General features: G+C 42.4%; 1 protein-coding gene and 1 long non-coding RNA gene across 3 annotated transcripts; one reads left to right on the top strand and one right to left on the bottom strand.

The window, feature by feature from the left end:
* Nucleotides 1-320: 320 nt before the first annotated feature.
* Nucleotides 321-6,879, top strand: RETN (resistin). Its single transcript, XM_078385877.1, has 4 exons — nt 321-438; nt 2,888-3,030; nt 5,716-5,793; nt 6,674-6,879. The coding sequence occupies exons 2-4, from the start codon at nt 2,907-2,909 to the stop codon at nt 6,805-6,807; spliced, it is 336 nt and encodes a 111-aa protein (XP_078242003.1). The 5' UTR covers nt 321-438; nt 2,888-2,906; the 3' UTR covers nt 6,808-6,879.
* LOC140704531 (uncharacterized) lies at nt 6,513-24,568 on the bottom strand. Of its 2 annotated transcripts, none has more exons than XR_013541964.1 (3): nt 24,242-24,568; nt 20,978-21,149; nt 6,513-6,849 (listed from the first exon to the last, which is right to left on the bottom strand). It is a non-coding gene; the product is annotated as an uncharacterized LOC140704531 (long non-coding RNA). The 2 variants fall into 2 exon arrangements; XR_012083761.2 differs by having other exon boundaries at nt 24,246-24,568.
* Nucleotides 24,569-24,626: the final 58 nt, after the last annotated feature.

Here is a 24,626-nt window from a genome sequence, read left to right as displayed (position 1 = left end):
TTTTTAGAACTGTTATATAATTGTTATAATATAACAACTGTTAAATATGTAGTTCATTGGAGAAATCTTCTGCCTGGACTGTCCTTACCTCAATGGCTAGATTACAACATTTGTTAAATAAAAGATAACGATGAAATTAAGCATGCCATTGATTTCTTCCGGAAGGCAGTTGGGACACTGAGTATTCTTCTGCCCACTTCCCGTTCTGTGGTTGTGATTTCTGAGCAAACAAGGGACATTCCACAAAACACTATGTTCTGGGCTTTCTTGAGGCATATTATGTTTAGCAAGCAGGTATGGGAGTGTGTCATTGTGAAGTTGAAATCTTTTGAAAATATAAACCAATCAGAGGTGAGATTTTGCAACTTTTCTGTATTTAAATGCTGCTCCTCTTCTCAGTAAGTGAAACTTTTTGAAAGAAACTCCTTGGTCTTGCAGGTGAGTTTGCCCTTTCCTTAAAATAAGGCAATAGGTAGAAAGAATGGCTGGCAGATAGGTAGGCTTCTGTGCGGGTATATAGTCCAAGTAAGTCTTCAACCCTCCACCCTCTCCATCTAGGAATAAAGCCCACTGGTGCAGTAGTATTTTCTGAGTGTGCATGTAAAGAATTGCAGTGTAAACCTGTCAAATGAAGTCTGATGAACCTCAATATTTAAATATGTACCTTTTGTTCATAATTTGATTTGATGAATAACTTGTTTCTAATAGATTGAACTCACTGATTACTAATTAAAATCTTAGAAGATGTGATGTACTAAGAACTCTGAATAAAGTAATTAAAATAGTTCATCTGAAACTTGTGTTCAGATTTAAATTTGGTATGTCTTCGTTTATTCTAAGGAACCTAGTTCCTTTTGTGCCACTGCTGTTTTATTTGTGGATGGTGTTGTGCAGCTAGCAGGTTTCCAACAGGAGGACAGGACAAGAGAAAGTGAGAGTGGGTAACCGAGCAATTAACAGCAAAGTCAGCCACAGAGGAGGAAGAGAGCAATAAGGGAAGTGAATTGATCCAAAGAAAGAGTATGGAAGTGGAAGAGAAATATTGGTTCTAACATGGAAACTTCAATATTTTTATTAATGACTTGGATGAAGGAGTGCAGGGAATGCTTGTCAAATTTGCAGATGATACCAAATTGGGAGGAATAGTTAATACCCTAGAAGACAGAAACAAAATTCAAAATGACCTTAATAGGATGGAGCACTGGGCCGAAAGCAACAGAAGGAAATTCAACAGGGATAAGTGCGAAGTACTGCAATTTGGAAAAAGAAACCAATTGCACAATTACAAGATGCGAGATACCTGGCTCAGCAAAGCCACGAGTGAGAAGGATCTTGAAACTGTCGTAGATCATAAGCTAAATATGAGCCAACTATGTGATGTGGTTACAAAAAAGGCAAATGCTATTTTAGGCTGCATTAATAGAAGTATAGTTTCCAAATCCTGCAAGGTGCTAGTCCCCTTCTATTCAGCACTGGTTAGGCCTCACCTCGAGTGTTGTGTCCAGTTCTGGATACCACACTTCAAGAAGGTTGCTAACAAATTAGAACAAGTTCAGAGAAGGGCAACAAGGATGATCAGGGGGCTGGAAACCAAGCCTTATGAGGAAAGGCTGAAAGAATTGGGCATATTTAGCCTTGAGAAAAGAAGACTGAGTGGTGATAAGATAGTACTATTCAAATATTTGAAAGGCTGTCATTCAGAGAGGGATGGGCAAGATCTGTTCTCGATCATCCCAGAGTGCAAGACATGCAACGATGGGCTCAAGTTAAAGGAAGTGAGATTTCAATTGAATATCAGGAAAAACATCCTACTTGTTAGAGCAGTATGACAGTGGAACCTGTTACCTCAGGAGTTGGTGAGTGCTCCAATTCTGGAGACATTCAAGAAAACCTCAGATAATCACCTGACAGATCTGCTTTGATTGTATTCCTGCATTGAGCAGGGGGTTGGACTTGATGGCCTTGTAGGCCCCTTCCAACTTCACTTTTCTATGATTTAGAAGGACCTCCCATAATTCTTCCACCTGGTGGCATCCAGCTGAATATGGAAGTAATTTTAGTTCCTGACCTTCATCCTTTCAGGCAAGTGTCAGGTGGATAAGAGTTTTGTGTACAGACATTTTGTTATAATAGTTCACTAAATGAATAAGAAATGTTTGTCTACAGAATACCAGCCAGCATGTTGGGTGACAAATCCCATCCCATCTCCAGTGGGATTATGTGTTGGGAAAGGTGTAGATTAGGGCATCTGAGAAGAAAATGCTAAAGAAAACTTTGATTTCAATGTGAAATAAACAGAATTGCCCACTTTTACATAATGTAAGACATCCTGTCATCAGCAGTCACATCATTTTCTGGAACTGTGATGAAACTAGAGAGTACTGTGCTAACCTCAGGAGACTTCCTGAAAACCAAAGGATTGCTAATAGGACATCTATGTAGACAGGATTATGAATGATCACTTCTAGTGTTAAAAATACCCACTGTCATTTTGAAAGCCTATGACCAATGCAGTTGTTACCCTTTCCCCCCATCTTATTTACCCCCCCCCCCCCATATTTCTACTGTGTCTTCAGTGTATATAAACCAGTGGGTTAGCTGGTATTCTCTCTGCATCTGAAAGTGGATTTGTAATCTATAAAAGTTCATGCTAAAATAAACCTGTGCCATGACTTTTGTTTTTATTTTCCCTCCAGAGAAAATAATTTTGAATTTGATGAAAAGTTAAATGCTAGTTTTTTACTGTGTGATTTTTAGTTAGATATAACAATGTTTCTGTGGTTTCTGCCCGTTTTCAAGAATTCTGCATACTCTCCCTCGTTGTCCAGATTTTATCACCCTTGACATGGTAGATTAAGTAATAATTATGGCAATATTCCCTCTGCAGGAAGCTCCGAATCACCAAGATGATGAAAGCCACTATGCTCCTGCTTGTTGCTATGTTGATTCCTGCAAAGTGCACATGTAATCTTGAGTGCGCTGTTGATAATGCGATTAACCAAAAGATCCAGGCAGCAGTTGATGCTAAAGGTATTTGAATATTGAGCTGGGGGTGCTTTTGAATGCTTGAAACAGTGTCTCATCATCTTTCTGAAAATCTTTGTTTCTTTGTAGAGAGAGAATGTCTGGTTCTATCAAAAACATACTGCTTGCTTTGGCGATCTGAGAGTCCAGGGTTGTTACCGTAATTCTTATTCTGAAGTGCCATGCTCACATACTGAAGTGCCAAACCCATGTGCAGGAAAGGGGGTGGATGGGGGGGTTGCCTTTTCCTCTCCACAGATTTGAGGCTGCCTGCTGCCATATTTGTTACTGTACCATCAAAATGTGAGGGCACAGTGACAAAAAAAGTGGTTTATTCCCTTAAAGCAAGATTGATTGATTGATTGATTGATTGATTGATTGATTGATTGATTGATTGATTGATTGATTGATTGATTGATTGATTGATTGATTGATTGATTGATTGATTGATTTTATATCCTGCCTATCTGGTCGGGTTAGGACCACTCTAGGCGGCTAGATGCACAGGAAGCTCTGAAACTTAATAATCCTTCTGAGAGGCTCTTGGGATTGATTTTAAGTTTCAAAAGCTGTGATATGAAAAGCCCTAATATTTCAACGAGGTGTTTGTTTATTTGTTTACTGAGACTTGTTTTGTCTTGGATCCATTTTTCCAAAGAACCCTTGCCTCAGTAGTTTCTAATGCTACTGGACATCTGATTCTGGCTACTAACCTGGACTGGGCCTCGCTGGTGTTTGGATGGGAGGCCATTAAGGGATTGTACAGAGATCCTGCCTAAGACCTTGGAGAGGTGCTGCCTGTTAGAGATGATGATGCTGGACTAAGTGAACCAGTAGTCTGCCTCAGTACAAGACAGCTTCCTAGTTCCCCCTGTTTTTTCCATTAGAAGCTCTACTTTTAAGCTCTTATTTCTGGTTCTCCTGCCCTCTGCTGGATTAAAGTGTCTAGTCTTCTCCCTAGACATTTTCCACTTCCCTTAATCCCCAGTTAAGAGGCCAGGCTTCTTAAAGAGTAGCTTATGTCACATAAAATTGGGGGAGATCAATCATATAGATATTAATGAGATTTTTTTCCCATTGAGTTCAATAGGGTTTACTCCCAGGTAAGTACAGGCAGGTTTCCATAGAAAAACTACAATGGAAATAACCTGGGAAGGATGTCTACTGATCCTGGATGGAGGTTACTTCGGACATGTATAGAATTAAATTGCTGATCACAAGCTGAATTGCACAGTATAATAATATACATTTTAATTATAACACTGTAAACAAGATCTAAGCATGGGGTGGAGAAGTTGGCTACAATGGCTCAAATTCAATTATTTCTGTGCTGTTTGCTAATTAAAGGTTGTGCACCTTTCGCAGTCCCATAACATGAACACAAGTAACAGAGACACCCTTTCTCCACCTGGAGATGTAAGGGAAATTTCTACCTGCTCTGCTGTTTCTACAGCCATGATGTGATGTAGTGGGAAGAAGAGTGGCAGAGTTAATGCCTGACTTTGTTTTTCAGAACTGGAGACATCTGTTCAGTTCTTCATGGAACATTCAGGCTCACCAGACAAACAACAATTTCTGCTCACAGTCCTTCCTTAGGCACAGAACGTTTGTTGTTCTTTACTCCACTGGTTCCATTCTTTATTCCACTCTTCCTTTAAGAAACTCAAGCTTTATCCTTACAAAGTATCTGTGAGGCAAGATTAACTGAGAGAGAGGGAGTGGACTAGCATTGTGGCTGGGCAAAAGTCTGAACTTGTGTCCTTGCAACGCGAGACTACCAACATAAAAGTAACCTGTGTAGCTGTCAGTTGCCTTCTGTGCCATCCTCAGCAACCACGTGGAAACCTCCCTCCTGGTTCCCTGATATTCAGCTAAGCAGTTGTCACCTGGGCTGCAAGAAAAAAACTGCAAGCTACCACTGGGGAGGATGTTGTGAGGCTGTAAAGCATACTGTACCTTATCTAAGTTCTGAAGATACACATGTATGTACCTGGGTATCCTTCTGACCCAACTCACCACTTGCCCTGACCATTTAAGTGAATCCTGAAGGATTCTGTGTGCCCCCTTACTCCAAAATGTTGCACATTCTTGCTCTAACCATTGTACCGCATGGACACTGTTTCAGTCTTGAGACCACACATCTTTCTTTCCCTATCCAACTTTCTTTTCTCTGCCTGTGTCCTTTGCTCTTTCTTGCCTTCATGTGTTCTTCTCTGCCTACTCTGTAATTTTCCACTGGCTTGTACAACATCCATGTCCAACCCCATGCCAGCAAAGTCAGTTTCTCATCAGACTAGGGGATGGAGAAAAGTAGGAGATGGTGGGTAAAGAAATGGAAAAGCCATGCAGCCAGGAATTAGGCCATGCAGTCCTGCAGCCAAGCTCTGTCCAGAAATGGAGATTACGGATGGCAGGGATTGCGAAGCATGAAAAGTTTCTATCAATCCACAGTGAGACAAATAATGGGTAACTGTGGTGTTTGTATGGCCTGGCTAAGCACGACCCAGAGACACATGAGTGGGCTTTCTGTTTCTGTGGATGAATGGGCTAAATGATTTCCCTCCTTTCTTGAGAATGAGAGGCACAAACTGTACCTGTTCCAAGTATGTGGGTACCATCAAGAACAAGGATCTCTGCCTGTTTGAGTGAGGATGGCAGATGGTAGCAGTCACCTCTTGTTGTCTCTTGCAGTGTCAGAAGTGCTGAGGACGGCCCAGATGATTTGCACGAATGTGTCTGCTCGTGGCGCTGATGTCTCCTGCCCCTCAGGTGAGATATTTTGCCTTGTTGGGGGAGAAAGTTTGATTGGCAGTAAATGAAGAGGAGCTGCACTGTGGACAAGAGGGGAAGAAAAGAACACATCCTGCTGGTCAGGAGTAGGAAACTGGTTTGGGGTCCTGGGCTGGATCCCTACCCTACCAATCCTGCACAGGCTGGATGATGTCAGGGTGCATGGCATGCCCTGACTCAACAGTATAAACAGCACTCCCCACATCACAGATTTTCCTGGCTGCAGGATCGTGCTGACACTGCTGATGGGAATGCAACATTCTCCTACCTTTGTCAAGGGAGAAGTGGTCCAGGGGAAAAGCCAGCTCCCAGGGCCAAGCACCACCTGCAGCAGTCTTCCTGACATTGGCACTTGTGGCTTCACCCACACTGCACTTGCCCCCTTGGGGAGGATGCCGCAGGGGTGAAGCTCTATGATAGTATTTCTGGTCTCTCACCAAAGAAAACCATGGTGAATAACCATCTGCCACCCCTAATGTCTTGATTGGGAAGATGAACAGTGTGGGATCTCCAAAGAAGGGGCTATAGAGATTGTCACCTGGATCTCTTCTGCCCCAAATCAAGACAACACAGTGGCCAGTTTCAGCCAGAGGGTTTGACTGGATCATGTCAGATTTGGCCAGATGTTTCCCTCCCCTGCTGGATGCAGCAGTCAGTTTTGTGTACATACACATAGATATAAAATGTGAATTAAGATATGCAGCTGCAAGGTGTTGATTTATTAGCTTAGCTTGGTAGTTAGTACAGCACTTCTGAGCGATTACGTATATCAGAACTCCATTGTGCCAGCTCTAGTCTTCTGCATAGTTCTTGCAACGATCAGCTGCCGGTCCATCTAACTTGCCCTTTCCATCCTTAGGTTATAAGCCGACTTCATGTGCTTGTGGAATGGGGTGCGGTTCCTGGGATATCCGTAGCGACACTGTCTGCCACTGCCAATGTGCCAGCATTGACTGGACCTCTGCCCGATGCTGCCGAGTGGGTCTTCAGTGATGGCTCTTCACCTGCCTGTTCCTGGCTGCTGGGCTCCAGTTTCTGTGCTCAATTAAAAAAAAATGCATCAAATGTCTAAACTGACCAGTCTCTTAACATAGCTCCCAGACTACCTAACAGACAACTAACAACCTATCCGACAAACAGACAAACTACGGCCACTTGATTTTTATATCTAACAGTTAACATTCCCAGCTTCTATTGGTCAATGCCAGACAAATTCTTATTGGTTAGAACATTCTACAATGAAAATGTAACATTCCAGTCTTTCCCATATAAACAAATGCATCTCTCTCTCTCTCTCTCTCCACATGCTGTGTTGTATTTTCATTGTATGGAAAGCTGCATTTTCCAAGAGCATATTCCTTGTGTGCCATGTCTCAGCCATGCAACCTGTCCGTGAAGCAGGGACTGACACAGTGCCTATTTTTGTACACCAATGGATGGATAGACGGGCAAGGAGACCATGTAGATATGTTGGCAGGCCTTCTGAGAGGCAGCAGGTGGCCTATATTCATTTTTTTTTCACCTCACCGAAAACTGCCTCCCTCCCTTACACTGCTTTTTCTGCTGCCCTCCCCTCACAATTAGGGCTTGAAAATATTTCATCATTGACTCAGTCTAGAGCAGCAGTTCCCCAACTTGGGGGCCCAGATGTTCCTAAAGCCCAAGCTAGCACAGCCGATCGCTAGGAGCTCTGGGAGTTGCCATCCAAGAACACCAAGGGCCCCAAATTTTGGAAGCAGCCCTTTAGAGAAAAGGATTTGGGGAAGGAGGCATGAATGGATGCCATTTACTTTTTTTTTTTTTAAATTTTTAATTTTTATTTAGGAACAGGGATAGAGGGTACAAAAAGAAAGAGGGGATAGGAAAGGAAAAATGGTTTTGGGGGATAGGAGAGCATAAAGTATAACATCATCCAATCAATTCATATTACTAATACATATCAACTTTTTGCTTTTTCACAATTTGATTACCCTCCTGCTTTTATCTTATCATTTAACTTTAATTTTATTCTATGTTATTCCAACATTGTCTGGTAGCTGCTGCCATTTATACAATACATCCCATCGTTCAGTTTCTTTTTGAATTGAACAGTCTTTCAGCCCATCTGACAGAATATTCATTTTTTTCACTTCCCATATTTTCACCATAAAATTTTCTGGTTTCAGTATCTCTGCCTCCTTAAGATTTTTGTCATAATGCTTTTTAATTTTGGAAGCTGCATGGGTCACTGGATAACTCTCTACTACATTCATATTACCTGGTGTCATGTCTAATACAGACGATTCTAAAGTCTGTACAACTTCATTTAAGTTTTGTTTGGCATCTACTGTCCCCTCTTTCGTCCCTTTCATCAAATCTTCTAATTTGCTAAGACCTGCGTTCACTTGCTGGAACCGTGTTAATATTAGCCTTTGTATATTAATCTGCCATTCCTTTTCTATTTCTTGCACCTCTATTCCAGAACTTTGGGATTGAACAGACCAAGTCTCCATTTGTTCTTTTGAATTTTGGGGGTCCATCTCAGGCTTTGGGGTTTATATAAATGCCACAATAATCACCCCCTAGAAATTCTTCCACAGTTTCCACAATTTTATCAACAATTCAAACTCCTCATCATAAACCTCCCCTTAGATCTCCCTCCAATCTTTGTCCAAATATTGTACGCAGTTATTTCTTCTTCTCCTGAGTTCAGCAAGCTTCTATTATTAGACTCACACGCGGTCTGCAGTCCGATAAACTAAACAACAGTCACAGAGTCTCAAACTGTCCAGTAGATTGTCCTTGGAGCTCGTCTTGTGATCTTCATTAACCCCTTAATGCTCCTTAGTCCAGTCGGCCACGTCAGCTCCTTCTCCCGAAAACCACCAAATTCTATTATTTATAGTTCACAAAGTCCAGAGAAGGCAAAGATTAACGTATCCCAGCCACACTGCATCCACCGAAGTCTCTTAAATCCAGTCAGACGGTGTTGCTGTCTGGGATTCTTCTCCAGAAACATAAGATTTATTTTTCCATCTCAGACTCTCGGCTTTAGAATCAGCCTGCTGTTTTAATAGTTCACTTGGAGAAGCTTAGTTTTGCTTTTGAGTCAGACTGATAAGATAAACCCGCCGCTGCATTTATTCTTTCCGCCAAATATTTTCATTCTTATTTCAGCTTAATGAGGCTGTTTCATAAATCAGAGGCTTCGGCTTACTTACTTGTTATATATTTTTAGTTTATATTGATTGCTCTCCTCTCCCCCGGTAAAGGGTTCCTCGCGGCTCAGTGCCAAAAAATGGCGCCCGCTCCAGTCCGTGCACGGTGATTTCTTCAGAAGAAAAAAGTCCGGGTCTGCCTCCCTTTCTTCTCCTTCTGCTGTTCACCATCTGCTTCAGAGAGACTTCTTCTAGACTCTCCTTTGATCCCCATTTCAAAAGGGGGATCCCGGGCTGGAGGGGTCCAGCTTTTCCAGAGAGCTCCTCTCTAGAGTTGCTGGCAGCACCACAACAAAGCCCCGCCTCGGATGCCATTTACTTTTTGTAGGGAAAAAGACAGCAGAGAGTTTGCTTATTTAAAAAAAAAAACAGCAACAACATTCTATTATCTTTAATACTTGTAGAGATGTTCAGCTACTTTCAGTGACGCAGAGACAACACAATATTGTGTCTGCTGAAGGTTGCAAAGGCGGCTTGTGAATTATCTGTAGTACGTTAGAAGAGTCTGGTTGGATCTCTCCAGAGAGCGGTTGAATAGCTGATGTGTCTGCCAAGCCGCCTGGAGTTACACTACCAATTTCCTAATAATCCAATTTGCCAGCTTGGTAATGTGTTTATTGCTGATTAGCTCTGACTCAGGCGATCCACTGTTCTCTGTGGGGGAGAGTCTACACAGTTTGACAGATTTTATTTTGGGATGCAAAGAACTTAACTGAAATGTCTGCGGGGCCCCAGAAACAGGCCTGGAGTTCATCTCTAACTCAGAGATAGGGATAGATTCACTACCTCTATCAATGTATTACGGATGAAAAATTGTAGAGTGTTTTGGCACAGAATAAAGAACTAAAAGCAGCCTCAAATACCATCTCGTTCAACCCCTGCAGATGCAGAAAAAACCCACTACTAGAGTATCTTCAATATATAGTCATGTGAAAAAGAAAGTACACCTTCTTTAAACTCTATGGTTTTATAAATGAAGACATAATAAAAATAATCTGGTCCTTAGCAGGTCTGAAATTTAAGTAAATACAACTTCAGATGAACAACAACACATGACATATTAAAGCCCAACAACACATGACAAGCCAAAATGGAGAAGCTATGTGTGAAAAAACTAAGTAGTAGCCAGGTGCTGCTAACCAAATGCCTTTGAGTAATTGATCATCAACATGTGTGACCACCTCTATAAAAGCTGAAGTGTTAGCAGTGTGCTGATCTGGAGCATTCAGGCGTATGTTAACACAATGCCAAGGAGGAAACATATCAGCAATGATCATGAAGAAGCAATTGTTGCTGCCCATCAGTCTGGGAAGGGTTATAAGGCAATTTGCAAACAATTTGAAGTCCATCATTCTACAGTGAAGAAGATTATTCAAAAGTGGAAAACATTCAAGACAATTGTCAATCTTCCCAGGAGTGGACGTCCAAGCAAATTCACCCCAAGGTCAGACCATGCAATGCTCAGAGAAACCGCAAAAAACCCAAGAGTTACATCTCAGACTCTACAGCCTCTCCTAGCATGTTACATGTTAAAGTTCATGACAGCATAATTATAAAAAGACCAAACAAGTATGGTTAGTTTGGAAGGGTTGCCAGGAGAAAGCCTCCTCTCACTAAAATGAACATGGCAGCACAGCTTAGGTTTGCCAGGTTGTGTCTGGACAAACCATAAGACTTCTGGAACAATGTCCTTTGGACAGATGAGACCCAAGTGGAGGTGTATGGCCATAATACACAGCATCATGTTTGACAAAAACCAAATCAGAACAAACACCTCATACCAACTGTCAAGTACGGTGGTGGAGGGGTGATGATTCGGGCTTATTTTGCAACCACAGGACATGGGCACCTTGCAGTCACTGAGTCAATCATGAACTCCTCTGTATACCAAAGTATTCTAGAATCAAATGTGAGGCCATCTGTCCCACAGTTAAAGCTTGGCTGAAACTGGGTCATGCAACAGAACAATAATCCCAAGGACACCAGCAAATCTACAATAGAATGGCTGAAAAAAATAAAAGAATCAAGGTGTTGAAATGGCCCAGTCAAAGTCCAGATTTCAACCTGATTGGAAAGCTGTGGTGGGACCTTAAGAGAGCTGTGCATAAAGAAATCCGACAAACCTCAAAGAACTGAAGCAATGTTGTAAAGACGAGTGGACCAAAATGTACAAAGATGTACTTTTTCACATACGGCTTCTCCAGTTTGGCTTTATTTTTGTAAAATAAATCATGGCATGGTGTAATATATCATGTGTTGTTGTTCATCTGAAGATGCATTTATTTAATTTTCAGACCTGGTAAAGATCAGATGATTTTTATTATGTCCTGATACATAAAACCACAGAATTTGAAGAGGGTGCACTTTCTTTTTCAGATGACTGTATGATTATCCTCTCTGATAACCTGGCACTTTCTAACCTATCTGTTCCTTTGTCAGATCGCTTGTACTGTCAGGACATTCTTTATAATACACAGTTTCAATCCCAAGTTTCCTTGCAGTAGATAACAGAAAATTAATCTGATCTATCATCAAAATAACAGTCCTTCAAATATTTTTTGAAGATGGCCTCATCATCTCTTAATGGCCTCCTTCCCATGCTAGACAAATCCTTCTCTTTCAAGCCTTTCTTGCAGGACCTGGTGTCAGATTGCATCTTCATGGCAAAAGCTTATTTCCTCCTCTTACAATAGAATCCCTCCAGACCACACAGTCAGAGACATCAAACATGCAATCCAAGCCCTGCTGTCTCCAGCTCAACCAATTATAAAGCTAAAACAAATTAATTTGCCAAAATGTTTGTAGAGGCAAGCTCCTGTTAGAATAAAAGACTTGTCTTTTGAAGGAAACACTATTTCTGTCTCTACATTTGGAATCAGAATTTCATCTCATAAGGCCCTTGGTCTCCCATTTTCCTTGTTGTTCTCTTCTGGACATATTCTAGAATGCTGAAGTGTCTACACAACCAGCTAGCATCATGCTGTCCTCCATGTGCAGGTGCTTAATCTAAGCAAGGTCAGCCTTGGTTAGACCTTGGATGATAGGAGGCCATTTAGAAACACCAGGGGCCTCAAGGCAAGGCTTGCCTGAAACCCTAGATAGGCACTGCCAGTTAGAGATGACAACACTATATAATGGTCTGATCCAATTATATAATATACGTAGCTTCCCATATTCCCAGTTGTAAACAGCTTGCCACTCATCTCCCAAACAGCTTGGTTGAGGAATTGTGGATATTTCATACTATCATTCTCTTTGTGATGGAACATATTCACACCATGGTTCTGTTTATAATGGATGGTGCCATTCCATGTCTGGAACAAATCAGCTTCCAATTAACAGCGAATTAATGGACTCTGCACCAATCCAATCAGCTAGACATATGGTGGGATGCAGAAGTTGCTGCTTCTGCCTGTGTCAAAACATGAATATGATTTGCTCATAGGCAAATCTATGCATTCAGATAATTTGCAGACTACAGAGTTTCCAATACACATACATTCAACTGGTAGGTGGAAGATTGCTTATGTCAGGGACGGGAATTATATGGTTCACTGGATGTTGCTGAGCTGCAGCTCCTATGGGCCTTCGCTGTTGCCTGTGTTGGTCAGAGCTGGTGGGAGTTGCAGTCCGTATCATGTAGCTTTCACATGTGAGAGTGTAAATCCCCACATTTTTATTGAAAGAACATGGAGAAAACAACAACAAAGTAATAGTACAGATCTTTCACCACAAATGCATAATCTGATATAGTACTGTTCATAAAGTCAAAATAAAAATTAAGTAAACATTCACACCATTGATATCTATGTCAAATTAGAATATTAGATCAAAGAGTGACATGAGAAGCTGGTGGAAAATAAACCTTGTAATTCTTGTTAACATAAGAAGCAAAAGGAAACCATGCGTTCAAAAACTCATCTCAGGAGTGGGGTTGCTTAAGTAATCAGAACTGGTGAGTTAATTTTTCCATCAGGGCTATGTGCCATATTCTATGTCTTGGTGCATGTAACGTTAAATAACAAGTTTCCTTCCAGTTTGCAGCAATTTCCAAGTGTGCTGCTGTATACAAAAAAGACAATTAATTGTATTTGAATGAGCTGTCCATTATTCCCTGCCCCCAAATTAGAACAGGAGAGCTAGATCTGGTGATCTGATCATTTTTTCCCCTTATGATTAATTCTATTTATGTAGCAACCCTGGACTAGAACAGCTGGTTTGGAGGTAATGACCACTAAATATGAAAGCACATATTGATATTTCCACACTTCCTCCAACAAGACTGACTTCTTTATCAATATAGCTTAAACAGAGTGATGTAAAATATCACCTGTCCAGAAGCTTAACTAAATACTCTTTAAACTTTTTACCTTTTAAACTTCAGAACTGGAAAGGACCCTATGAATCGTTCAGTCCAGCCTCTCTCAAGGAGACACAGTCGGGAATCAAACTCCCAGCCAGAGACCTACTAAGCCACCGAGCTGTCCAACAGTTAAATTGGAAGGAGACTGATCTGAGTGGAGCCTTGTTTCACAAAGCCTGCCATTTTTCATCCAAAGATAATTTCCCCAAATCCTTTTGGGACTTAATTTACAGCCATAGTGGGACACAATTAGTATTTCATATAATTTTGAAGCTAGCCCCTGCAGGTTATTTTCTGAGGGTTATTAGCAATGCTTAAAATGCAGTTAATTGACTAGGGGGCCTGTACTTTAACTTCTTGAAAGGCAGAAAAATGGACAACCTGAAAACTTTGAAACTAAATGGGTGAAATACTGCTTGCTTGATTTAACAGTTGCTCCCCTGATTAGGGACCAGAAATATTATACAAATCTCTTAATCACTTTAATTTACAGTATTTCCACACTTTAAATTCAGTCAGTTTGTCAAAATCATAAAATTTATTTATTTATTAAATTTATACCCCACCCATCTAGACTGAAGTCTACTAAAATAAGAGATCACTAAGGAAGGGAGTTAATGAGCAAAAAAATTACTGTATTTTGCCAGTCCTTCTCAATTTTACTGTATTCTTAAGGAATGGATTGGTTATCAATGGTATGTATTAAATGTAGCTTCTAATTTAAAATTCATTTTGTTCCCTAAGACTTTGAAATAGTCATGTAGCCCTTTCCCTAACATAACAGTATAGAGCATTGTAGAGTATAGAAAATATGCCATTGACACAGGGTAAGAGAAACACAGAGCCATAAGCAGAATAGATGTATGATCCACAAGTAGAGGTTGAACTGTACAATACCACTCAACCCCTATTCACAGAACATAAACATGTGGATGTGCCAGGAGAGAGAGAGAGAGAGAGAGAGAGAGAGAGAAGATGAGTTCAAAAAGACAGAAATGTGAATTATTTGTTTAAAGAATTGTTGTTGTTGTTTAGTCGTTAAATCATGTCTGTCTCTTTGTGACTCCATGGACCAGAGCACACCAAGCTCTCCTGTCTTCTACTGCCTCCCAGAGTTTGCTCAAAGTCATGTTGGTAGCTTCGATGACACTGTCCAACCATCTCATCCTCTGTCATCCCCTTCTGATGTAGACTGATCTTTTCCAATCCTCTGGCCACTGGCGAGTTTTCCAAACTTGCTGGCATATGGAGTGTAGCACCTTAACAGTATCACCTTTTAAGATTTTAAATAGTTCCACTGGAATGCCATCACCTCCACTGGCCTTTTTGTCAGCCATGCTTTCTAAGGCCCACTTGACTTCACTCTCCAGGATGTCTGGCTCAAGGTCAGCAACCACACTATCTGGGTTGTCTGGAATATCCAGAACTTTCTGGTATAAGTCTTTTGTGTATTCTTGCCACCTCTTCTTGATGTCTTTTGCTTCTCTGAGGTCCCTACAATTTTTGTCCTTTATCATGGCCATCTTTGCACAAAGTGTTCCTTTAATATCTCCAATTTTCCTAAACAGACCTCTGGCTTTTCCTTTTCTCTTGTTTTCCTCTATTTCTTTGCATTGTTCATTTAAGAAGGCCCTCTTGTCTCTCCTTGCTATTCTTTGGAAGTCAGCATTCAATTTTCTGTAACTTCCCCTATCTCCCTTGCATTTTGTTTCCCTTCCCTTCTCTGATATTTGTAAGGCCTCGTTGGACAGCCACTTTGCTTTCTTGCCTTTCCTTTTCTTTTGGATGGTTTTTGTTGCTGCCTCCTGGACATTGTTATGAGCCTCTATCCAAAGTTCTTCAGGCACTCTGTCCACCAAGTCTAGTTCCTTAAATCGGTACAGTACTTCACTTCCACTGTGTATTCATAAGGGATTTGGTTTAGATTATACCTGACTAGCCCAGTGGTTTTTCCTACTCTCTTCAGTTTAAGCTTGAATTTTGCTATGAGAAGCTGATGATCAGAGCCACAATCAGCTCCAGGTCTTGTTTTTGCTGACTGTATAGAGCTTCTCCCTCTTTGGCTGCAGAGAATATAATCAATCTGATTTCGATGTTGCCCATCTGGTGATTTCCATGTGTAGAGTCGCCTCTTGTGTTGTTGGAAAAGAGTGTCTGTGATGACCAGCTTGTTCTCTTGACAAAACTCTATTAGCCTTTGTCCTGCTTCGTTTTGAACTCCAAGGAACTGTTGTTCCTTTTATCTCTTGACTCCCTACTTTAGCATTCAAGAAGGTGTTGTAAGTCTTCATAGAATTGATCAATTTCATCCTCTTCAGCATCAGTGGTTGGTGCATGAACTTGGATTACTGTGATGTTGAAAGGTCTGCCTTGGATTTGTATTGAAATCATTCTATCATTTTTGAGATTGTATCCCAGTACAGCTTTTCCCACTCTTTTGTTGACTATGAGGGCTATTCCATTCCTTCTATGGGATTCTTGCCCATAATAGTAGATATGATAATCATCTGAGCTGAATTCGCCCATTCCTGTCCATTTTAGTTCACTGATGCCCAGGATGTTGATGTTTGTTTGTTTGTTTGTTTGTTTGTTTGTTTGTTTGTTTGTTTAAAATCCCGCTTATCTGGTCGGGTGAGGACCACTCTAGGCGGCTAACAACTATAAAATAATACAATAAAAACATATATAAACAATTCTAAATGACAAAAACATTACATTACATTACACATTACACAAAGCAGAAAAAACAGTAAGAGAGGAAAGAGAGGGCGTCAGGAGTTATCTGATGGGAAGGGCTGCCGAAACATCCATGTCTTTAATTGATTCTTAAAGATTCTTAAAGATACCCAGTTTATTCTTGCCATCTCCTGTTTGACCACCTCCAGCTTCCAAAGGTTCATAGATCTTACATTCCACGTTCCTATGCAGTATTTTTCTTTGCAGCATTGGACATTCCTTTCACTTCCAGGCATGTCCATAGCTGAGCGTCCTTTCGGCTTTGGCCCAACCACTTCATTAGCTCTGGAGCTACTTGTCCTTGTCCTCCACTTTTCCTCAGTAGCATGTTGGATGCCTTCCAACCTGAGGGGCTCATCTTCCAGTATCATATCTTTTAGCCTTTTCTTTCTGTTCATGGGGTTTTCTTGGCAAAGATACTGGAGTGGCTTGCCAGTTCCTGCTCCAGATGGATTGCGTTTAGTCAGAACTCTCCACTATCACCTGTCTGTCTTGGGTGTCCCTGCATGGCATAGCCCAGTGATGGAGAACCTATGGCACGTGTGCCACAGCTGGCACATGGAGCCCTTTCTGCTGGCATGTGGGCCATATGTCGCCAGATCGCTACTCCTCCCGCCCCCATCGTGCTCAGTAGGCGGCTGCAGCCAGTGCTGGCGCTTTAGCAGGTGGACCCGGAACAACTGGTGGCTGGCAGCAGAGGGGTCTTGACGCACTTCTGTGCCAGGATCCAGCCTTCCGCTGCCACCTCTGGTTCCAGGCCTGCACTTCTGATTCTGGGTCTGCGGGTCAGCCACTGCTGATGTTGTGGTGGCAGCGCACTGCCCGTTGGTTTTTGTTTTGTTTTCCCAGTTTGGGCACGCAAGCCCAAAAAGGTTCACCACCACTGGCATAGCCCATAGCTTCTCTGAATAACTCAAGCCCCTTTGCCAAGACAAGGCAGCAATCCATGAAGGGGGGTTGAAGAATTAACATTTTATAAATAAAGCACATTTTTTACTTTGATTAACATACATCTAACAATGAACATTTGGCATATGACAAAATAAAGAAATGTTATTTTAAAAACCCAGTGAAAATGCAACATACAAATATTGCCCAAAAAACAAATCAATCAACAGAGATGAAAAAAAATTCAACAGCAACACTCGGGAGAATAGCAGAGTTGCTGAAACTTTTAGAACCATCACACCTCCTTCAAATATTCCTTGAATAATCCTAGTTTGCACATACAGCAGAGTAAAGTTGAAGATAGAGTGAAGCAGACAGACAGGCCAGGCTAATAATAAGCAATTGTTGTCAACAAGGACACAGCTCTTTTCTTTTCTTTTTTCTTTCTTTCTTTTTTTATTTATTTTTATTTATTTTCTTTATATCCCGCCTATCTAGTCGATTAAGACCACTCTAGGCGGCTTACAACATAGCATACAATAATATATATATAAACAATTTTACATAAGGGGAAAACTTTCAACAAGATGGGACAAACACTAGGGAGAGGAAAGAAAGGGGAGATCAGGAATTGGCTGAGGGGAAGGCCTGCCGGAACATCAATGTTTTTAGTTGATTTTTAAAAATACCCAGCGAGGGAGCCGCGCGAATATCAGGGGGTAGGTTATTCCAGAGGCGAGGAGCCACCGCCGAGAAGGCCCGATTTCTTGTCTTCTCCTTCCAGGCCTCCCTTGGCGTTAGGCTCCTCAGCTTCACCTCTTGGCTCGCGCGAGTGACACAGGTAGATCTTGGTGGGAGTAGGCGTTCCGCCAAGTATCGAGGCCCTAAACTGTTTAGGGCTTTATACGTAAGCATCAACACTTTGAAGTCGATGCGGAAGTGGATGGGCAGCCAATGCAATGCGGCCAGAGTGGGTGAAATATGGTGATATTTTTTCACTCCACTGAGAAGTCTGGCCGCCGCATTCTGCACCACCTGAAGTTTCCGCAGCAGCCTCAAAGGCAGCCCCACGTAGAGCGCATTACAGTGGTCTAATCTTGAGATTACGAGCGCATGCACCAAGGTAGTGAGCGCCCCCACATCGAGATAGGGCTGCTTAGTCAGAACTCTCCACTATGACCTGTCTGTCTTGGGTGTCCCTGCATGGCATTTTTCTTTCTTTCTTTCTTTCTTTCTTTCTTTCTTTCTTTCTTTCTTTCTTTCTTTCTTTCTTTCTTTCTTTCTCTCTCTCTCTCTCTCTCTCTCTTCCTTCCTTCCTTCCTTTTCTTTTCTTTTCTTTCTTTTCTTTCTTTTTCTTTTCTTCTCTTTTTGCATAATCATTAGTAATTATATTTATTATTATATTCTCCAGGAGGAGCTTTTAGGTCAACATAGCAATGGCCTGGAGAATTCCACTCACTCAAAATGTCTCTAACAGTCCCTAAATGTACACTGAAATCGTCGTTGTCAGGTGTGCCATCAAGTCAATTCTAAATTATGCCGACCCTCTTCAGGGTTTTCCAGTGTCTCATATATATTACTTATTAGATCCCCTGTCAAGAGCAGCATTATTCCCAACCATCAGTAAGACCAGGCTATTATGCCAGTGCTGAGTACCTCACCTGGAATGTTTTGTACCACTGGTACCTTTATCATCACTCCTTCAGCTACTGGGAAACACAGTACTGTATAATATTCTTAATGAGAATATTATGTACTGTTGTTACGTACTGTCAGATCACTTTCAGTGACCCTGATAGGGTTTTTGATGCATACGGGATGTTCACCGTTGCCACCCATGTTAAGTACCCAGGGCCTAAGAGGGATTTGAACTCAGGTCGCCTGAGTCCCCATCCAACATCCTATTATCTACTACACTGCACTGGTCCTCTGTGAGAGCTACTACCTGCAAAAATGAGGCATCCGGTGTTTGGGGCAGTTCCTGTGTGAGGTCCCATGTTTACACAGACCTGAAACACCAGCAATTAATCCTCCATAGGGGAACTAACAGGCTCATGAGCACTGTTGGCCATAAAGGGAAATGGGATGCCCTTCCAAGCAAACCACCACCTTCTTGGACCGCATTGCTGATCAGTAGGATTGTGAATATCTCATCCGGCTAATTAAGACAGGGCCCTTTCCTTGCCATGGCATTGCTAAGAGCATCTGCCTTTCACTCTAGTGGTTTTATGTGCCGTGCAGTCTTTCCAAGACCAACTTTGGATGGCCAAAAATAATTGATTGTTGTTGTTTATGCCATTGCTATGGAGACACTCTGCTAGCATTTGCATCATAGATCAGAAAGGCTGTCCTTAGATGGCTACCAAAGATGCTGCAGGAGGGCAAACGTTTTTTCCTGAACAGGCTTCTTGACATCTGCATCCAATACTGGCTTTACCTGTCTTTCTTTGGGAAGCTTTTCCACTGTGACAATGGGGTATTCTGCAAAAATATTTTACTCCTTGCAGTTAAAATGATAACAATTGTCATTATTGTGTTGCTCTTTGTGATTTTTCATATGGACAATCACTATTTTTAACATTTAAATATTTATTTAATATAATTTATTTATATTTAAGGGATGTGGTGGCGCTACGGGTTAAACAGCAGAAGCCTCTGTGCTGCAAGGTTAGAAGACCAGCAGTTGTAAGATCGAATCCACGTGACGGAATGAGCTCCCGTCGCTTTGTCCCAGCTCCTTGACAACCTAGCAGTTCGAAAGCATGTAAATGCGAATAGATGAATAGGTACCACCGCGGTGGGAAGGTAATGGTGTTCTGTGTCTAGTTGAGCTGGCCACGGACCAAGGACAAATGCTGGCTCTATGGCTTGGAAACAGTCAGACACGAGTCAGACACGACTAGACTAAATGTCAGGGGGAACCTTTATCTCTACCTTTATTTATATTTATTTAATTTAAATATTTAAGAAAGAAATAGGCAGGAGCTCCTGTGTTCAACTAATGATGGCCATTTGGATGTGCTTTATGGAGTACAACTAGTGACCAGGAGATACCCAGAGTGGTGTAATGGAAACGGTGATGGACTACAATGTGTGCTGTTTATATCTGGGCAATGGACTACAATGTGTGCTGTTTATATACCGCCCCATAGTGCTTAAAGCACTCTGAGGGGGGGGGGTTAACAAGTTAATTATGCAGTGCTGCAGTTTAACCACTGCGCCATGAGGCTCCTGAACACACAACAAAATCCATTATTTATAGTCAAACCTTCAGATACAATCACATCTGCTGAGACCCACAAGACAGAGATTCCAAACTCAGGGATTTACAAAAAGCTTTATTCCTCAGACTACAATACCCACCCAGTATGATTAAGGAACCAATTAATAAAGCAAGAGAGACACCCAGAGGCTCTGTTTCTGCTATTGCTTTCTTCTGGTGAAACCTAGATTTCAGCTACACAGCAGGAAAAATGTGATCAATGCACTGCAAAGTCACACCTGGGAAGTTGGTTTTCCCTGGATGAATTCACTTCAGCCAACCACATAGAATTCAGCACGGAGCCACTGTTCACGTCTCCACAATTTTCAGATATCCATCTCACTGGACAACCTTGGGTCAATCACTTTATCTCATCCTGATCAAACTTATTCTTTCTTTTAAAAAAAGGAAGGCCAACCTTATCATGAGGCCAGAGTGAGGTGGTTGCCTAGGCAGCGGATTCTTCCAGGAGGAAACAAAGAGAGAGTTCTGTGCCAGGAAGCCTGTCCTAAGCTAGCCTGCTTCCTTCAGCGGGGGCACTGAAGAAAATTCACTAGTCCACTCTGCTTTTGTGCATGGCTTGAGAAGGGGAGTCATCTTGTTCTTCGCCTCAGACAGCAACATGTCTTAGACTAGCCCTGATAAGAAAAGGTTGATCACATGTACCATGTTGGCCACATGTACTTCCCCTTCTCCTCCTTGGTGAGAGACACTTACCTCACACTTGGGGTCAAGCTACATAAGGTGCTTAGGTCACATTCAGAAGCTGATAGCATGTTGGTCTTCCAGTGACACATTTCCCTCAGGGTTGCATATCTGGGCAATCAGACTTGCAATTTAAACCCACTTTCCTCTCCTGATAACCAATCACAAAACACAGCAAGCTAACCTGCAAAATTCAGAAATAAGAAAAGCAAATGCTAGAACTACAAGCCATTATTTCCTCTCAGGAGTGCTCTATAAGCAGACCTGGGTGCCCCTTTCCATGCAAGAGGAACTCTCATCTGTATAAAGGCTAGCTTTGCTATCTGGAAATATGGTGCAGGCTGTGTGCCCTTCAAAAGGAACAATTTAATTTTGGCCACAAATTATTATAAAATGCTAAGCAACCGAGGAAGCTGTAACCATCCTCATGTTTCTGCTTAGTAACCTTGGCACTGCATTAATTTGGGACTAGGAGAGAAACATCAGCACAAGGATGGAAAGAATGGAAAAGAATGAAAGGACGTAATGTCATTTTCTTCCTCCCACTCTCCACATAAACATGCTTTTATCTGTCCTCCTACTTCATTATCAGCTTTTTCCTCATTGTTCATTTTGCTATTCACAGTCTTCTCCCTGCTCATTGAGGACCTTACTCGAGCATGTGTCACCAGGGTGTTAAAACTGAGAGAATTACAAAAAGCTCTTCCAGCTAGATTCTGGCGATGAAGAGACAAAGCACTGTCTATTAGCAAATGAAAGAAGAGATGATATCGACCATCCTTCAAGGAGGGTGGAACAGTCAGTTCTCTGAAAAAGTGGCCTGTGATGAAAAGCCAATAACGAAACACTTGGACACTTTTATATCCGGAGGCCTGACCATTCACATCCTTCAGAAGTGTTAACAAGATCAGAGATTATTCTTCCAGGGAACAATTACTAGTGTGGTTATAAGTTCACTCATTTTTTATAAACAGTGTGGCAATGTGAGGTGCTGTTCTGTCACGTCGGTGTGATCACACTGACCCATTTCGTGTGGGCTGGTGCTGTCTAAATAGGGTTGCTTGAGAACAAGGGGAGGAGTCATATGCCATTTGACATGATCTTTGTGCCCAAATGGCACAGTGACCTCAAACGAACCTCTGGCTCCTTCTGTGGTAAAGTGAACATTTCCCCTGCTCCTCTTCAGAGGGACAGGGGAAATGAAATCATTATTTTTGCCTGTGCTAGACCAATGTTGATACACTGAATGACTTAGACTATTCTTTAAAAATTGTTTACTTTGCCTTGTGCGTAGTGTTGATCAAGAAACGGCCCACAGCCATGATTTTGACTGGCACTTCCCACAAAGTCAAATAATTTTTTTTAAAAAAAAGAAATTTAAGTGATTCAGTACAACAGCAATAATCTAGAGGAGTAAAAAATAATAATTTCACTTCCCCGGCCCCTCCACAGAGGAGCAGGAGAACTGTTCAATTTGCTGATATCCTGAAGTGGCTCCCTTATTAAACCACTTCACAATACTAAAAATTGAAACCAGAGGAGCCTCAGCAGCTTTGGCAGCTGCAAGACTCCATTTTCATCCATTCCCAGTGATTGCATGTGCTGGGAATGGACCAAACTAGAGTGCACAACCTGCATTTTAAAAAGAACTGTAGTCCCTGGCTCAGAAAGGTGTGGGTTGGAGTGCTCTGGAGGCAAATTGGTCCGCTGTTGCAGTTATGTCATGCCACTGCCAGACAAAAAAGGTGAGCCAATCCACCCCTGCAATACACGAAACAAATGAGACAAATGCCCATTGGAATGAGCCTTTAGTTGAGAGTCCTGGCATATACCAGTGAAGTGAGCAAATGCGTTTAAAAAACACAATACTCATTTGAAGAGAACGAGCCCTCAGCCATTCAAACTGGTAGAGAGGCTCCCATTTGCAAGAGTAAAAGTTCCTACAAAGGTTTGTAGTGGCTATAATTTTTGCATGTAGATTTTTGCAAGATCTTCCGTGATCATGGTATAGAGAGGAAACTTTAGAAAGTATTTCTTAGTAATCAAAACAGGTCGTGATCTGCTCCCTTTGAATTGTAGCAAAAGGCCCATCAACACTGAGCATTTGTTCCAGCTCCTTTGCACTCATGATACTGGTACAGGCAACCCTCAACTAGATATGAACTTTTTGATTGACGAACGGCTCTGTTGGCAAAAATTGGCATCGACTTGCAAACGGAGCTCGACCTACCCAATGCCAAATTTTGCCAACGGAGCGTCTGTCAATGGCTCCCAGCAAAAAGGCAGGGAGAAAGGGCTGGAAATTTCCCACCCTTTCTCCCTGCCTTTTTGCCTTTGGAGCTCTCAGGGCTTCCTCCGATGTCGGGGGGGGGGCTTTGAGAGGGGGAGCCCTTTGAGACCTCTGAAGGGGCTGATCGCGGTGGCAGGGACCCCCAGGGAGGTCTCCCAGGGCTTGCCCGCCACCATGTACTGCATCTTGGTATCCATAGGATGCAAAGCTGAAACTAGTGTCAACAGAGTTGTGAGGGGTGTGTGTGTGTGTGTTAAACATCGCTGCTGGGTGGTGGTGTAGTTTTATTCTGATTTGCTCCAGTGCTTGATCTGCTTATGTGGATCTCAGGACCACATTAATGCATACTGATCCATACACTTCGTGTATGTGTGTCACTTGACAATGTTTCTTTATGGGTATGTTCCTGATGTTAAGTCTCACTCCTTATTTGTTTTCTTGGGATCTCAGCTGTTCCTGTGTTCTGCTTTTAATTTTTTAAAAATGTTACCAGTTCTGTTTCATAGCGCAAAAGTGAAAACTAAAAAGAAAAGAAAATCAGACAGCATTATTGCAAAAATCTGAAGATGTGACAATGGTGCACAGATAAGGCTAGGAGAAAAGGCAAAAGAGAACGAAGTGGGAAGGGGAGAGGGCAGACAAGCAAAATGGAGCTGAGATGTGGAGATCGGGATAAACGTTGGAAAAGAAACTCAACTGAGAATCTAAACTCCTCAGTAATAACTCACATTGTGAGCTGTGTAATGAAACTAGAAAACTGCTGCTTGGGTTCCCGCTTTGCTGAACCAGCTGGGATGTCCTGCTACAGTACTTACCTCTAAGGCAAACAAGCGACATGGGTGCCTTCAGGAAAACCTCGGTACACCCGCCTTCTTAATCACTATGTCCTACTCTGGAAAAACTCAGGGGAGCTGAGGGCTGCTCTCACATCTGTCCTCCTCATTTATTTACTTACTTACTTGTCTATTTGTTTGTTTGTTTGTTACCTACTCACGGTACCCGATGCGTACGTGGCTCTCCTCCCCACTTAATTGTCGCAACAACCCTGTGAGGAAGGCCAGTCCGAGAGGGGGTCGCTGTCTCCAAGATCACTCTGACAGTGTGACGGCAAACGGGAACTGGAAGCCAGACCTCTGAGCCCCTCGCCCAGCCGTCTGGCCTCGACAAGGCGCCGGTTCTCAGCTTCCCCTCGAGGGAAGGGGGCCAGTGGTGTCAGTAGGCGAGGCAGGGAGGGGGGCCGTCTACCCCGGGCAAGCACAGCCAAGCACCGCAAGGGTCGCGGGCTCGCTCGTCCTCCCCCCCCTCTCTCCCCCCCCCCCGCCTCCTGGGCTGGCCGGGCGCCGTCGAAGCACGCGGGAGCCAATCGCCGCG

Source organism: Pogona vitticeps, chromosome 2 (assembly GCF_051106095.1).
Source record: "Pogona vitticeps strain Pit_001003342236 chromosome 2, PviZW2.1, whole genome shotgun sequence".
NCBI lineage: Eukaryota > Metazoa > Chordata > Lepidosauria > Squamata > Agamidae > Pogona > Pogona vitticeps.
Note: the sequence above shows the minus strand (reverse complement) of the source record. Positions and strands in the feature narration are given on the sequence as shown.

Coding starts and splice junctions, on each gene's coding strand:
- RETN (XM_078385877.1), top strand. CDS start 2,907: ATGATGAAAGCCACTATGCTCCTGCTTGTTGCTATGTTGATTCCTGCA. Junction 3,031..5,715: donor GGCAGCAGTTGATGCTAAAG/GTATTTGAATAT, acceptor TGTCTCTTGCAG/TGTCAGAAGTGCTGAGGACG. Junction 5,794..6,673: donor TGATGTCTCCTGCCCCTCAG/GTGAGATATTTT, acceptor TTCCATCCTTAG/GTTATAAGCCGACTTCATGT.